This window comes from Drosophila busckii, chromosome 2L (assembly GCF_011750605.1).
Source record: "Drosophila busckii strain San Diego stock center, stock number 13000-0081.31 chromosome 2L, ASM1175060v1, whole genome shotgun sequence".
Taxonomy (NCBI): Eukaryota; Metazoa; Arthropoda; class Insecta; order Diptera; family Drosophilidae; genus Drosophila; species Drosophila busckii.
In genome coordinates, this window is record NC_046604.1 from 4,507,855 (window position 1) to 4,524,724 (window position 16,870).

A 16,870-nucleotide genomic window follows, 5' to 3' on the forward strand; every position below is an offset into this window, starting at 1 on the left:
AAAGAACTGCAGTCATTAATTTAAGTTAACAAAATAATTACGTTTTAATCATATACAAACTTGCTGCGCTTGTAAAAAAATAACTGCATTGTTTATTAATTATTTTATACATGTGTGTATAGCTTCAGTATTTCTTTTATACAAAATATAGTCATAAGAATTTATTACAACAACTATAGACTTAGCATAAACTCTCTGTCTGTCGATCTGTGTGCCATATGCAAAATATAAGTGTATTTTAATCTTATTAATTAAAAGCTCAGCTCCACCTCGAGCTTCGCCATGCGCTGCAGTCGCGCATCCAGCGACTGTTGTGCATATTCCTTGCTGTTCTGCTGCTTCAGTTGCTCATTTTCCACAAGCAGCTTCTTGCGCATTTCCGTTGTTTCCGCCAGCTGCAGCACAGCCGTTTCCTCAGCTCTGTCCAGCTGCTCCGCCTCCTCCTCCTCGTCGCTTTCTTCATGTACGTGATGCAGTCCATTGCCATTCACCTGGCCGTTGCTATGCGGCGTCGTCTCTGCAGCTTCCGTCTCGGCAGGCGTTAGCAACGTTTTAATAAATTCCCCACAGATCAAACTCATGGCAGGCATCGTGTGGGCGGACAAATTGACCAACTAAAAATAATAAAGAAAAGAAAATGTGAATTAGATAATATTAATTGGCATTGACCTTGTAAAAGGTTCAAAAAACTGTGTTACGCGGTTTGGAGGTATAGAGAAAGAGTATTCGACGTTTAGAGGAGCTTCTGTTCATATACAAATCTTAAAATTTACTAGAAGACATTTACTTCTCAAACTATTCTCATGCTCTATATATTAAATATAGGATTGATAACATAATCTCATATTAATTCATCAAATTGCTGCTTCGGCTTAGCGATCTGCCTATTTTATATTATAGAGCATCAGCTCTTCTGCATGTTTTTTTTTTATTTGTAAATTAAACGCGCATTGCGTTGTGGAATTTTTTCTTCTTATTTATTTTTTGGGCGCGCGCGCCTTCAGCTTATGGTTCAAGTTCGTAATCACATGATTTAGTTACGGTTTACTTTAAGTTTTTATTGTTGTTGTCTTTTATGAGTTTGTCATTGCGCGTCTCTTCGTCGTGGTGTGTTGTGAAATCCAAAACACTCAAGTGCTCAAATCTATTAACCTTCGCGCATGCGTATTTTACTGTTAGGGGCTTTCTTATTTTGCAATTGTGTGTCACACTTTGTCTTTCTAAAGAATTATTAATTAAGTTGTAATTGAGCAGAAGGAAGCAAACAACAAAGTGAATCAGTTTTAAACATGAAATTATATGCTCATCAATTGCAGCTTGCAGTAACCACTCGTAACTAGTTAAAAAAGCGAAGAATTGAGCACAGTCAAGCTAATTAGCTCAGCTCAGCAAGTGTGTGCGCATTACAATCAATTACAAGTGCCTAGTGCCTACGCTTGCAAATAGCTCCCTAGAGAGTGAATTTCGGTGTTGCGGACTGCACCATAAAGTAGCAACAATAGATGCGTGCAACAATAATAAAGCATAAAAAAGAGCACACCTAGGCACGCAACAATAAACGACGCACGCATAAACAAAGAACCAATTGAATGACAAAGCGTCAAAGAGAACAAAGCTCTGACGCGGGCAGCAAAGAGCAAAGAGAGTGGAGCAAGAGTACTACGTGCCAAAATATAGAAGAACGCACTTAAAGTTGGGCACAGACAACTTTTCGATACACTTTGTATGTCAACTGTAAATGAAAATGAATGCAAAGCAGTATTTTTGAATTGAATATTGCAGTCTATATGCTAATTTAAAATTAAAATATGTTAAAAGTTATTTATCCAATCGAAAGTTTGGCTCAATTTTAGTCAAGAATATGTCTCGGCTTGTGAGTTATTTATTTTAAAATTTTAAAAAATATTTTGGGCGTAAATTGGTTTTTTTTCTTAAATTTTTGGCCGATTTGCAGTTAATAGGGAAGGGGAATACAGCTAAAACAATGAAAGCGTACTGCTCCGGGATTAGAAGGAACTGCATATCAAATTTGTTTGCTCTAGCTCTTATACTCTGCGAGTTTTTGTTGGCTCATAAGACGACAGCTAGCAAACATTGCTCAATCGACTCAGTTTGTACTGCTAAGCAAGAATATATATATATATGATATCTGCTCGGCCACGCCTTCTTTTGCCTGTTACAAACACTTGCACAAATTCCGTATACCCTCTTGCACTTTTAATAAAAATTGCAAAGTGTATAAAAATGAGCGCAAGCTCAATTGAAGTGGGCGTCGTGCCTGCACTGCTGCTTGCAGTAAATGCAGCGATAAGTGTAGAAGTAAGAGAGGAGAGCGAGAGTCACACAGTAAGCGAACGAACGAGAGCAACCATAACAAACCGAAGTTTACGAGCTTCGTGTAGTTCGTGGCTTAGAATAATGAGAGCATGTCACGCACGAGAAGCGGACGAGATGTCGGCAATGCGGCATATAAATTGCAATGTGCTCCAACAGTCGGCTAACATTTAACCGGAGCAGTCGAAGAGAGCGCCACTGAGTAGTCTCAGCACTGGAGGTTGGACAAAAAACGGAAGCGCGTGCCGCAAAAAGTTTACGGAAATATAACAACATACGCCAGCGAGCGCAGCAGGAAAAGTAATAAAAATCCAAAAAAGTTCATAGCACGCAACACAAAGCGCCAGCGCCACTTGAGCCAAAAAACAAGCGACAATAAAGCGCAGAATTTATTATTAAATAATTGACAAAAAAAAAGAAAGAAAACCGTGCAGTGCAGTCAAGTTGCAAAAATAACACAAAATGTGGCCCAACTTTGTTGCTGTCATAGCGCTGATGAGTCTAGCGCTGTTCGCCTGGGCGCAAGCTGGACCTGTGCCAATTGTGAATGAGGTGAGTTTCCCAAAGGGTTGGGGGTTGAAAACGAAGTTTGGAGCGCTATGGCGCAAAAAGTTTATAAACAAAATGTGCCTCGCATGCTCCAACGACAATGTAGTGCCTACTGAAAATAGTTTGCTTTCTATTTAAAAAAAACAATAAACACGACTTGGGCGGCTGTTAATCAGCTTGACTATTTATAGAGCTGAAATGTTTAAATGATCAGAACATTTCCACTTGATTATATAATATGCGGGAAGTTCACTCCTTATCAAGAGTCAACAAAAAATTCGAGGTGTTTAAAATTTCGAAATAACAAAGTGATTAATCTCAAGCACTTTGAACTTCAGGAAGAGACAAGACTTTTGTCTCTGAGCTCTGTATGGGAATTATCTTAAGTAAAAGACCTATGACAATTTTTCAACTACTCAACCAATTGAAAGGCATTAGCTTTAAGAGAATCGCGTTACTACACACGAGCATATTTTATGCAAATTGCTGCTATTTTTACTAGAGATCGTGAGCCTAAAGGGTAGTTTGAAAAGATTTCAAAATTGTATAGAATAAAATAGAAATTGCGACTAGACTAGTAATAAAATTTAACAATTTACTATCGAAGCTGATAAAAGACTTAATTAATTTATTTATTTTATACTTTTTTTTGAAGTAACTAATCTACCCTTAAGCTTTTACTGCTGCTTCTTTAATCTAATACTATTTCATAATTCCAGCACCAACAGCTGATGCCCAAGGTGCCCCAATGGCATTGCTTACGCTACTTCAAGCACGATGTGCTGATGATGCGACGTTGTCGACACTTGCGCGTGCCCACAGCTCCACGTCTAGGAGATGTGCTCATACGCAAGCGTAAGAAATAGACTAAAGCACAGTCAAAACATAAACAGCAACAACAAATGCAGAGGACTGAGCAACAACAAAACGAATTACAATTACAATTAAATTTATATAGAGTAGCTTTTGAACAGGATTTCTAAACAGACCAAAGCGTATAACCAAAAAATATTTATATTTAAAATGAATTTATATCTAAGCCTAACCAATTGTACTTCATAGCGCGTAAGATTTCAATAAAAAACATTAAACAAACGCAGAAGGGAATTCAATAACTAGACTTACCGCATTCACTGCGCTGTGGACACCACGTCCAACTATCAGTGGACCACTGCTCTTGGGCAAATCCTTCATTTCGGTCATTTGCTGTTTGGCCACAAAGCTGCCGAAGGTTGCATATTGCTGTAGTTGTTCCTGAGCCGGTTGCGCAAAGGATATGGGCGCTGGTGCATCATCTGTTGTGCTCTGTCCGGGCGTGGCCAGATAGACAATCTCTTTGTCTTCGGTCAGCATATGCAGCGTCGACTGCGCCTGCCAGTCCACATTGATGGAACTCTGTTTAGGCTGACGTCGTGGCAGCCAGACTAAGCCAAATAGCTTGGGCAGCTGTCTCCGCTGATAGACTGGCAACGGCACATTGGGTTGAAAAACATGCACTGTGGGTTGAGTGCAAATTAATTAATTAATAATGGCAATTATCTATTTATAATAGAGCTGCAGTATGAGTTATGCAATACTTAAACTATGAAGCATTAATGCAAAAATATTGTTAGATTAAGAGATTATTAAGTTCAAGGAATTAAAATAGTAATAAATTAAAATTTAGTTCTTATTTATTATTGCACTGTTTCTCTTTCTTTTCTGTCTATTTAAGTATTTGATTTGTTTTACTTTCATTCAAATTGATTGATAAATTAAATGAAATTGATTGATTGAAATTAAATAATTTAATTTAAAACTAGAAGTTACTATTTTTTAAATTTATGAATTGTTGAGCTTAACAGAATGAATTGAAATTAAATAAACTTTAAATGAATTAAATGGAATTCAAAAGAAAATTCAATGCGTTATTCGATTCGATCTTTTCACTAATAATTGCTTGATAACTTGAACATCGAATTTAAGTAGCTGAAATTAAGTGGATAAACTTACATTCATCATTGCGCGTTACGGCAGCGATAAGATTGGTGAGCGGATCAAAGGCAAGCTGCCGCACCGAGAGCTTGAGGCCGGCTTGCAGGCGTAGCGTCATTAGATTCCAGATAAGCACACGGGACTCGGTGCATACCGCCACCAGATGCGCCTGCGCACCAGCACCAAATTGCACTTGTGATATTTGCGCCATGCTCTGGAACGGCGCTCCTGGTATCAGTGGCTGAGTTGCGGCCGCAGCTGGAGCTGAGGCGCTGCTGTTGCGTTTGCGCTTGAGTGGTGTTGACTTGGGCGTGGCAGCTTTTGGCTTGGTGGTTTCATCTATGTGCAGCACGCTAAACAGCGTCAGCAAATCATTCTTGACAATTTTCTCGTAGCTCTGACGACGCTCGCAGACGCGCGACAAACGCTGCTTGGCCTTGAAGCGTTCACGCGGCTGCAGACGCAGCAGGCGCGCATTGAGCTTAAGCAAACGCTGGTGGCATTCGATGGGATCCGCCAGACTTACTTTCAAGTATTTGAATAGACGACGCTGGAAACCATTGGGCACCTGGCATTCAATGTCAAAGCGACGCAGCAGCTGCAGCTTCTGATGCAAGTCCAGCTCAGACATTTGCATAATGTGCTTGAAGATGGACTCCTGAGCTGTTGGTTTTTGCTCTGTCTTGCTCACTTGAACGCTGGGCGCGCTGGCTATGAGTTGCTTGGCCTGCTCCACCAGCTGCGGATCATTGTTGTTGTTGAGCAGCTTCTGCAGCAGTTGCCAAAGTGCTTGTCGCTGCTGCGCCAGCTCCTTGCGGCAGCCATTCACAGGCGTTTGTGCTAGACGCAGCTGCGCCTTGGCCATGACGCCACTCAAGCCCGCAGCAGTGCTCAGAGCATGTAACAAACTCAAGCTGCCCGCATCATACAACACCAATGCGCTGCCATAGCCTGCAGCCAGCAAGCTGCCATCCTGTGAGAAGCAAATGCTGCCCAGCGTTTGTTGCTTGTACTGCGTTTGTGCCACACAGCTCCACATGGTGCCGCCGCGTTTGTAAATGTTCTCCGTGTCACCCAGAGTCCATAGCTTGATGACATTATCCTTGCCAGCGCTAGCGCAACGCAAATTATTCACCTTAAACTGATTGGAGAAGGCTATGGCCTGAAAGCCTTGCTCATGTGGCAGTTCTATGTTGGTATTTAGAACATAACTGCAAAGAAACGAAATATTTATTATGTTTAACAGTTAAAGTGGTCGCCTTTTACCTTTGCATCTTCTCTTGGTATTGCCAAAACTTAAGGCGCAGCTCAACAAAGTTACGATGATCGTTGTAAACTTCACCAGTGGCCATCCAATCAATATTGAAAGCAGCGCATGTGATATTGATATTGTAAATAATGCGATTGGCTTCTTGTGAGTTGATATTTGTATCCACAACGCGCAACTAAACAGATAAATATGCCATTAATAACAATTGAAAGGCTTAACTTAGAGTCTGCTCACATTGTAGAGCAAGCTCTTTTGATACGCCGAGAAGAACTGCAGATGTCCAATGCGTCCATTCAGCACTAACGTATTGGTGCGTGGATTCAGGCACAAGCCGATGGGAAACATGCTCTTGCCTGTTTTATCGGGCAGCGCATAGGTAAAGTGTTGTAGCGTCGACTGCAAACTCATTTGATCTGGACTGATAAACTGCAGCGCATTGTCGTCTGTGGAGCAGAGCACATGTTCGTTGCCATCGCTTATGACTATGTGACGCACAATGCTGGACATGCGTGGCAAAAAGTCGCGTACATGATTCTTTTTTAAATTCCATTTGACCAGCACCGATTCATGACCAGCGCTGTACAAACTCGTGCCCGTCGGTGTGAAGGCAATGCTAGTTACGGCCGTATTATGCCAATGCAATTCCGTGGCTTGCACATGCTTGGCATCATCGATGTTGCGCCAGATATATATGCGACCATGCTGATCACCCGTAGCAGCCATTTCTTCGTTAGGACTCATACGCACACAGGTCACAGGCTCTTTGTGTTGGTTCTGATAACGCGCAAACTGCCACGTCTTATAGTTTAGCACGTACACATAATGTCCTTGCGAGAACAAAATATATTTAAAAGCACCCTTGCTTACATCTACCATAGGCGTGCGCACTCTGCAAGCAACAGGTTGTTTATAAATAATAATAAGATATTCAAGAAAACTACTTTGAGCTTCAGCTCGCAATTGACATGAAATTCTGTTGCCTTGTGATAGTTGTGACCAAAAACAAACAGTTCTCGCCACTCTTGCGTTTGGCTGTTACAAAAGCAGTTGCAGACTCGCCTTCTTGATACAAGTCCAACAAGTTGAAAGTTAAAATTTCCAAGCCATCCTGGCCCAAGTTCAATTGTAAATCATTTTGCAGCACGCCTGTGCGCCAATGCCAGTGCAGCAGCTGTCCCGTGTTGGTGCAGCCATACAGCAAATCTGGCTGCTTTTTTAAATCCATCTCCAGACTTATCAGCGTCGACGTTGCATCTGTTAGCTCTCGTGTCAGCTCACCTGTGCTAGTCACAAACACCTGCACCTTGAGTCCACAGCGTATAAATACAAATCTGTCAAAAGCCATACAAACATGTTCAGATACATTTGCTTATATTTTTATATTCAAGTCATAACTAACCTGCCCATTGTGGAAAAAACGGGCGCATGTTGTACAATGTTGCCGCCAGCCAAATGCTGCAGCTCCAGCTTGTCCTCATCGTCGAAATTCATGGCTTTATTTTGTATAAAGCCAGCTGCAGCAGTATTTCCAGCTTGTACACTCAAACACAACGGTTTTTATGCTTAAAATATATAATTTATGCCAGTATTTTCAACTCAAATCATAAAACCGAACCGCACGTGTAGCTAGAGCTGGGCTACATAGTGATGACAGCAGCTAGATGTGGCGGGCAGCGATAATAATAGGCCACATGTCAGAGTGTTGGCAAATGCCAACACAATAATATTGTTATGTTCAATTATCTATAGGCAGCCACATTAGCAATTAAAAGAGCTAACAGTCGCTTAAAATAGCAAAACAATTTGTAACCTATCAAAATACAGCCATACAAAACATAAAAATAAATTAATTTTTATAGCGGTACACTTAAGAAAAATCGATATATCATCGATAGCTTGTACGATAGTTTGCCCAGCACTACTACACGTTAGAATAAAATATTGTCCAATTAATGAAATAAAACCAAATGGTAAGCGAAAAGTAGGCGGCACAACATTAACGTTGCTGCCACGTGTCCAAAAAAAATTTACATTTCAAGCCAGAACAGCCAACATGTGCAACGTTGCAGGCAAATCGAAACGAAATGTAAACAACAATTCAGCAAGTGCTGAAAGTATCTTGTGGATACTGAAAGTATCTTGCGTGTTTGCTCTTCTGCTGCAAAGCGCCAGTGCTGAGCCACTAAAGGTGGTCTATGCACTAAACGCTGGCGGCTCCGAGCATACGGATCAGAATGGAATACACTATGAGGCGGATCCGTTAAATGTGGGCATTGCATCGGACTATGGCAAGCATTTGCTGATGATTGGACGCGTGCACGAAGAGGATGAAGTGCTTTATCGTACTGAGCGCTATCATACTACGACCTTTGGCTACGACTTTCCCGCTGATGGCGATGGCGACTATGCGCTGATTATGAAATTCTGTGAAGTTTATTTTGATGCACCCAATCGCAAGGTGTTCGATGTGCTGCTCAATCGTCGCCACACGGTAATAAAGCAGCTGGATATTTATAATCATGTGGGACGCGGCTCGGCGCACGATGAAATTGTTTACTTTAAAATTGTTAATGGACGCCTGCAGTATGAGTTTGAAGGTGAGATAGAGACGTCCGATGTGCGTAATGGACACTTGCGGCTGGACTTCATCAAGGGTGCGCTGGATAATCCCAAGATTAATGCATTTGCGCTGCTCAAGGGCGATATGTCTCAGCTATCGCGGCTACATAACAGCGAGGCCAGCGATCGACGCGCCGACACCGAGGAGGAGGATGCGCTGAAGGCAAAGAAAACACGTGACAATCAGCAGCATCAGGAGCGCATTGTGCGCTATAACGAACGACAAGCACAAAGAGGCTATGACGACGAAGAGGATGAAGATGACGATGAGATGATGGAGCAACTGCCACAGCAGCCATCGTCGCAGCAGCAACAAAACCAACAGCACTCGGAGCAAAAGGCGCCGGACAGCTCACAGCGCATGCGTAGTGGACCACGTCAGCCCAGTCCCTATTCCATGGATGATTCATCCATATTGATGCCCGTATTTATTGCCATTGGCGCGTTTATACCATTGCTGTTTTGCCTTTGCAAGCTGTGATCCCCATGGGATCGATTTGATTTTTGTGATTTTTATAAAAGACTTAATTGTATAATTATTGTTTAGTTGTACAAGCAACAAAATGTTTCAATTCTTTAGTCGCACAAATCTCACTTATTCTCTTATTCTTTTGCTCTCTCTATATATGTGAAATTATATACAAGATTAATGTATGCATAGCTTAATTGTTTAAACTTTAAACCATTGTGTTCCTTTATCACGATGCAGTCAGCACGATCTTATGGCCCGCACACAGGCTCAAATACTTAAGAATTTTTATTTAAATATTAAATCTTACGTTTGCTCAACAATGAATTTTTTAGTAATGCAGTTTAGCAATTGCTTAAAGTTGTTAAGTTGTTTAAAAGAAAATGTAACAATACGCAAATAAACCTTGTTTGTTATTTAAATAAAGTTGTTTGATTTTATAAAAGGGTAAAGAATGGGTCGATATAGTGTAACAATCTAAAGAAAAAGAGCTAAATTGCTATATAATAAAATATTAGGTTTGTATTTTTATACTCATAGATAAAACCAAAGCCACAAAGAAATAAACAATGGTAATTTGCTTAAAATCAATTTGGCTAATGTTGATTTTTCAAGATTTCTGCAAATCCTTGACGGGCTCATCTCTTGCAACGTCAATTGGCAGCTCTTTGGCTTTTGCTCCACGACGCACAAAGCGACAAGTGCCACCAACGCATTGGAAGGGAGACTGTGGCGGCTCCTGCTTGATAACATTGCCCGCAGCGTCCTTCTTGGCCCAGGGATTCCAGTAGCGCAGCATTATTGGCTGCACAAACTTGTGCCAAATGTACAACACCAGTGGAACCATAATGCACGGAATACAGACCATCTTGGAAATCACAAATCTGCCAAGAATTGTTTTATTATAATAAAATAAATTTTGACAAGCCAATTACAGTTGAATGTGACAAGAAAACATTTGTTATCGTTTTTAAAATACACTTCATACTTTAACGAAACGAACGCCCCTTTTTAGATATCATTATTTATAATTAAAAACTAATTTAAAGCTATAATCACATTATACAAATATTCATTTGCATCTAATCAGATTAGCTATATTCATAACAGTTTAGCCAAATATTTTAGAATTTTTAAGTGAAGTTTTTATGCAAGACACAAAAAGCGTTAGAAAATATCAAAATTAAATTGGATTAAGAATATTTACACGTACTATAAACATTAAAATGTCAAATGATACAGCAATAAATTTGTAAATATAAAGATTAGCAATAATCTTTGATATCTTTATAAGCAAATCTTTTATTAACTTGACTCAATCTTGATGCGTTGAGCTACAAATCGTATTTTCCATATGGATATCAGAGCTTCATTTACTTTCACACGCAGTTGCTTAAGTGACACCTATTAATAGCACCTGTAACTGTAGCTCCAATCGTTGCACCCATTATCATAATAATGTAATAATGTTCTTGGGGCGGGGGGTTTCAAGTTCAGTTACAAATGCCAGACATACTCCGAAGCACGCACGTAATCGATTACGTGTTTGTCCACGGGGCAATTTGTAATTTGTATGCAGCGTGTGCATTGACATTGTGACTCACTTGGAGAATAATATAGTATATAGTATGTTTGGTTTGTTTTTTTAAAGTAAAATAGTTAATAAAGAACTTTATTAGCTGTGAGTAGAATTTTTCGCGTTCGACAAAACCAAATGGCTGCGCATATATACAGGCAATAGAAATAATAAATTTAAACTGTATAGTATTATACATTATATAAATCGTATAAAAGGATTACACTAGCAGGACTAACACTTGACAGAGTTTTGTATGTGTGTAATAAAAACAAAATCATAAGCATTGGCTTACTAAAAAAATTGCAACATTACTATAAGCTATAATTTATATAAATGTATGATGAAGACTAAATTTTCATTTCGTAGCTCTTACAAATTAATTAACAGCATAGTTGGGCAAAAGAATAAACACACAACACCAAATTGGAAAAGCTCTCAGTTTGCAGTTTCTAAAATCTGATCTCATTGCGTTGCAGCTGCTCATAGGCGGCCGGAGTGAGCAGCTCGTAGCGTCCCTTGGCTGTTTGATAGTAAAGCGCATCGCTGACAACTTTCGGATCGTAGCCCTCCTTTTGCAGATCCACTTTGCGCAGCTTAAACGTTCCCGTTAGATCCACCTTGGTAAGCAGTCGTATGATCTGTGGACGCGCATAGGTGGGCAGCACCTTGGCAAGATTCAAAGCAAAGTCATCCAAATCAAGCTCACGGTTTGGATCATAAATGGCTGCCATGCCAGCACGTCCTTCAGTGTGTGGTATGGTAACGCCATAGACTACGGTATCCTTGTAGCCGGCCACATTGCTGACCTGAGCCTCCACCTCGCTGGTCGAGACGTTCTCACCCTTCCAGCGGAATGTATCACCTGTGCGATCCTTGAAGTACAGATAACCCTTTTCATCAGCTACCAGCAGATCGCCAGAAATAAATGCCATATCGCCATGTTTGAACACATCCTTAACAATCTTCTTAGCCGACGCCTTGGCATCCACATAGCCCAGAAACTCACGCGATGGATTGCCCTTGACGATCTTGCCAATGAACACGCCCGGCTCGTTGGGCTCGCATAGCTGGCAAAGTCCCTGGCTGTTGCGTATGGGCTCGCCGGTGTCCGGATCAGCGCGTATAATGGAAATGGGATACAACCTTGGGCCAATATGCGCGAAACAAAGCCTATGGCACCCACTGTATTATCATGATTCATAATATTTGCATTGCCCTCGGTGGCGCCATAGAATTCACCCACTTTGCCAATATTGAAACGCTCCACAAACTGTGGCCAGATCTGCGGACGCAGTCCATTGCCATAAACCAAACGCACGCGATGCGCGCGATCATGCGGCGATGCCTTGGTAGCCAAAATATAACGCGCCATCTCGCCAATGTATTGACCCACCTAGGAGAGTTTAAAAATGTGAGAAGAAATGTGCGAATTGAGCTTCCAGCTAAGCTTACAGTGGCATTAAACTTGGCGCAGTCAGCGAAATAATTGGAAGCCGAGAACTTCTTGCGTATGGACACAGTTGAGCCAAAGAGCACGGACTGACCCATGCACATAATGCCGCCAGCGGTGTGATAAAGCGGCAACGGCGTATAGAACACATCGTCATCCTTGAAGCCCATGGTGTAGTGGATGCCAGCGGCAATGAAGAGATAACTGCAAGAAAGAATATTGTATTTAATTATTTTACTTATTTCATAAGACATTTATTTGTAGAGTAAATAATATACTTTGAAAAACGTATGTTAATTATAATAAAAGTATTCAATATCAATTAAATTTAATATTATTATTCTGCCTTATGGAAAGCCTTAGCTAAATATTTATTTAAGTTATATTACCGCGATTTAAAAACAGCTAAGACCACAGAAAAACATATGAACATATGTTTATAAAATACTATATGATAATACTATGTAGTATTATTTACAAAAGCGAATGCTCGAAAGTGATATCGTGGGAGTCTTTTACATTTGTTGTTAGTTTTGCTGATGTATTTGTTTTGTTTTTTTAATTCAATTAAATGTAACATGCAAATAGCCAATAATAGTTATACTATAACACTAGATTGTCGTTTAAGCATTACGTAAGAATAGGTTCAGTTATTTTTAACCCCACCTTCCATAAATTCTAATAATGAAAATGTTGCTGAGGTAGATAAGTAGAGGAAAGACCCACTCTCTACATCAAATTAATTTATGCGTGTATGAATAAATTACTAAGAATAATAAAAACACCTACCGGGAATGCGATATAACCGCCGCTTTGGGCAATCCAGTGGTGCCAGAGGTGTAGATATAGACCAGCTTATCATGATGGTTCACCTGCGTTTTGTTGGGCGCACTGGCGCTTGCCGCTGACAGCAGCTTGTTCAAATTCTTGGCCGTCTTGACTGCATCTGCTGTGCTGTTGTTGTTCTCATTGTTGTATTGGAAGAGCAACAACTCAGCTGGCAAATCCTTGCTAACCTCTGCGACAGCTTCGACGAAATCCTCACCATAGATAAAGGCATTGCAATGAGCGACAGTGATGCTGTGCAGAAGCGATGGACCACGCAGATTCGTATTGATCAAAGGTGTAATGACGCCAATTTTGGATAGTCCCAGCCAGGTGGCCACATACTCGGCGCGATTCTCCAGCAGCAGGCCAACAACATCGCCTTTCTTATAGCCCTGAGCTTGGAAGACATTTGCCACACGATTTGCATGCTCGTTCACCTGCCGGAATGTCCATTGCTGTGTCTCGCTAATTACGGCCAATTTATCCGGCGTCTCACGCACATTACACTCAAAGACATCGGCCACCGTATGATTGAGTCGCTCATGGCGTTTCGTATAGCGCAGCAGCTTGGCATAAGCCCACAAAGCGCTGCAAGAGAGCAACAAAGAGAGAGAGAGAGAGAGAGAGATTGAGTATGAGAGCGCGTAGTTTACTGATAAGCTACTGGGGCATATGTGTAACACCTGTTATCATTCAATCAGTAGCAATTACTTTTTGTTTTATGACCCTAAATTAGGGCAGGCGTGCTTTGCTCCAAACTCTAGTCTATTTTATCATATCTAGTCATATATCAGCAATTAATGATTATACTATTTACAGCATTTGTTTTCAAACTATAGCTTCTGATCTGAACAAACTGGTTTCATAACAAAATAGGAAAAAAAACAAGCTTTTAATTTAAGCCAATTGCTTTATGTACACGCTATTGAGAGTACTTACGATTAAAATAACTTTGGCTGGCGCTATTTATAAGACAAAAAAGTCATGACAGCGCTGAACTCAAAAGCATTAATTACAAAACTAAAATAAGAAATTTTGTATTCATTCACAGAGTGCAAAGTAAATTGAAGTGAAGTAGAATAATTTATAATTATTGTATTAGCAGTTTTATTGCAATACAGAAAGCTGTGTATAAAATTTAATTAAACAATTATTTGTATAATAAATATAAATTTATGTTTATAATAAGGAAGAGTAAGAAATCGTTCAACTGCAAAGTTTTTAATCACAACATGCAAAGATTATTAATTTGTTGTTTTTAAGCTGCCAAGGGGGTAGCTAATAAGCTAATCATTATTTTTAGTGCAGATAGCGATTAAAACAATGCTTATCCACATATGTACGTACATGCGTTTAATAGCTGACATATCATTGAAAGTTTTTGCACTTGAAAAAACATTTTGCTTTGCACTTAAATGTACTTTGCGCTTTATGGAGAGCCAGCAGCATATTTGATAAGATTGCCCGCCCAGGCCAGGCCAGAGGTTTAAATGCAAGTATAGTTTTTAAAGCGTATAAATTATGTATGTCCCAAAAAATAGCTCTTTGTGCTTTTCAGTCGTACTAAGGCAATATATGCATTAAATACGTAAACTTGAATTGGCTGTTAAAAGTCCAAAAGATTGCAACAAGGTCGTCCAGTAAAGAGTCGAGGCAAATGGCTGCTGATCTTAAGAATCTTGTTAATTAGACCCCAGCGCGACGCTGGCCTTGTAGCTTGAAACACGATATTCAATTTTTTGCTGACTATGCATGCAATTTTTATATTTTTAATATTTTGGACAAACTCAATGCCAAGCAATCGTTGACTTCCAACTAAATAGTTGCGACTTGGTTTTTATTTTTTTAGTGCCTAAAGTGCACTGTGAGCTTTTAATTATAAATGTGTCAAGCGATAAATTTACATAGAGCAACACCCCGCACACATTTGCAGCTTTTACTATTTTTAATTGCCTTTTACAATCAAATTGGCTCAGGGCATAAACCCTAATACACAGACACTTCCGCATTTTTAATTGAATAAATATACGAAAAAATAGCGTCAAGAACAGTTCGTGTGGATGATCAATAGCCCCACAAAAACAAAAGCTGCTTCCGCTTGACGCAAAGAGCGGGAGAGCGGCAGAGCAGCAAAGAGCGTAAGAGAGCGAGAGTGTGGCTTATGGCCCACCATTGGGCAATTAGTATGCATATGGGATGGCAGCGCTTGGCTTCAATATTGAAGCTTTGGTATATACTTATAAAAAAAAAAGTGAATTTGATTTTGCTGTCTCTTTTTGTTTGTGCAGTTTGTTTTGCTTATTGGCCACCTACTGGCATGGTTAATAGCGACCTTGAACCTGACAGAGTCAATGACTGGCATAAAAATATTGAATAAACTGCGATACAGATGTTTCTAACTAATACGCAAATGTGTGTCACACACATTTGTTTTTGTTTACACTGCCTCACTGAGCTCACAGTTAATAAACATATGTGAAAACTCCAGCTAAAGTGAAAACTCTTGTTGATTTTCTCAAAATCTTTGCTGTTACTGTGCTGCTGCTGCTGCAGATGGTCGACCCACATAGACGTCGACAAAACGAGTTTTCTACTATACATTTATTTTTTATTTTTGCTTGTTATGCGCTTGGGTACAATGGGCAAAGTATACGCCACTCGCTTGAGGTTGCAGACGGACATACACACACACACACACACAAACATACTTTCATAAGCAAACTTATAGCGCGACGGCAAACGTAACGGGATTGAAGTAAATGGATTTACAAAAGCATACGTAAATTGTATTGAAATGCACACCACTTGCGGTTTTTTAAACTAATCAACATTATGGCGCACAGCACAAAAGTTAAAACACACCATCGGACTTAAGTGAAATAAAGAATGAAAAATAAACTCACGTTGTATCTCGTTTGGCTGTTGCTCCCGCAATATAGAACCAGCGCCAAGACCTTGTTAGCAGCCATACAATGATCGCGACGAGAGCGGCAAAAAACCAACCCATTGTTTGAAACGTGTATATGACGCAGGCGAGGCCTAATCCGAACCCAACTGTGGCGAAAAAGTAACGTAAAACGAATAAAAAACGCTCGCGTCGCTGGCGCTTGTTTTTCTGCAATGATCGGTAGCTAAGCGATAACGATTGCCGATGCGTGTCACCTGTTGAGCGCAGCTGTGTCTGCAGCGTTGCCAGATCGTTGAACAGCATATTTTGTGTAAATAAACAAATGCCATTTTAAATCTCTGTTTTATATTTTATAACATTTTTAATAATAATGCTTACATTAGTGCTATAAAGCGCGCAGTTGTCAATATTGATGATCACGTTGCTGTTTGCATTGTTGTCAAGTAAGCTGTTGTTGTACTGTGAAAACATCATGATTTAAAAACGTAAATATCAACAGTCAAAACATATTTTAAATTAGGCGCCAAACTGAGGTTTGTTTGCTTGACAGCTTTTGTAAGCTTTACTGTGGTTTTGCACAAACGTTTATTGACTTTTTGCAACACCTTGCTGTTTTGTTTGCAAAAAGATTAGAATTATTGCATTAAACTTACGATGGGTTCACGCCTTTGTTGACTGCTGCTGTTGTTGTTGTTAAAACGCAAACGTTGATAGCGCGTTTCATTATGTTGTCACAAGAAGCCATTAAACATGTAAAACGGTAGAAATTGTCGGCGAAATCGCACTACTTTCCGGAATAACATTTTTTTCTGTCGCTTTTGCGCTGCTGGCAGCCCCGTGATTCTGTTGTATTATTAACAACAAAATTAGCAACAATTTAATTAATTTTG

The 16,870-nt window shown here is 40.0% G+C and overlaps 5 protein-coding genes across 5 annotated transcripts; 2 read left to right on the forward strand and 3 right to left on the reverse strand.

The window, feature by feature from the left end:
- Positions 1 to 96: 96 nt before the first annotated feature.
- Positions 97 to 7,758, reverse strand: LOC108594296 (WD repeat-containing protein 75). The gene is given in 7 exon segments (XM_033294353.1): positions 97 to 614; positions 4,009 to 4,379; positions 4,876 to 6,068; positions 6,124 to 6,302; positions 6,362 to 7,016; positions 7,069 to 7,458; positions 7,527 to 7,758. Coding segments are annotated over 7 exon segments (3,243 nt in total). The 5' UTR covers positions 7,619 to 7,758; the 3' UTR covers positions 97 to 251.
- LOC108594297 lies at positions 2,486 to 3,960 on the forward strand. The gene is made up of 2 exons (XM_017979440.2): positions 2,486 to 2,886; positions 3,603 to 3,960. The coding sequence occupies exons 1-2, from the start codon at positions 2,797 to 2,799 to the stop codon at positions 3,747 to 3,749; spliced, it is 237 nt and encodes a 78-aa protein (XP_017834929.1). The 5' UTR covers positions 2,486 to 2,796; the 3' UTR covers positions 3,750 to 3,960.
- A 307-nt stretch (positions 7,759 to 8,065) lies between the features above and the next one.
- LOC108601301 (malectin-A) lies at positions 8,066 to 9,550 on the forward strand. The gene has a single exon (XM_017988625.2). The coding sequence runs from the start codon at positions 8,181 to 8,183 to the stop codon at positions 9,225 to 9,227; it is 1,047 nt and encodes a 348-aa protein (XP_017844114.2). The 5' UTR covers positions 8,066 to 8,180; the 3' UTR covers positions 9,228 to 9,550.
- Positions 9,551 to 9,720: 170 nt separating this feature from the next.
- On the reverse strand, positions 9,721 to 10,184 carry LOC108605098 (UPF0729 protein CG18508-like). Its single transcript, XM_017994817.2, has one exon. It carries the CDS (start codon positions 10,081 to 10,083, stop codon positions 9,826 to 9,828), a length of 258 nt encoding a protein of 85 aa, XP_017850306.1. The 5' UTR covers positions 10,084 to 10,184; the 3' UTR covers positions 9,721 to 9,825.
- A 920-nt stretch (positions 10,185 to 11,104) lies between these two features.
- LOC108594415 (long-chain fatty acid transport protein 1) lies at positions 11,105 to 16,417 on the reverse strand. Its single transcript, XM_017979585.2, is given in 6 exon segments — positions 11,105 to 11,942; positions 11,945 to 12,187; positions 12,247 to 12,448; positions 13,034 to 13,660; positions 15,976 to 16,253; positions 16,359 to 16,417. Coding segments are annotated over 5 exon segments (1,875 nt in total). The 5' UTR covers positions 16,080 to 16,253; positions 16,359 to 16,417; the 3' UTR covers positions 11,105 to 11,243.
- Positions 16,418 to 16,870: the final 453 nt, after the last annotated feature.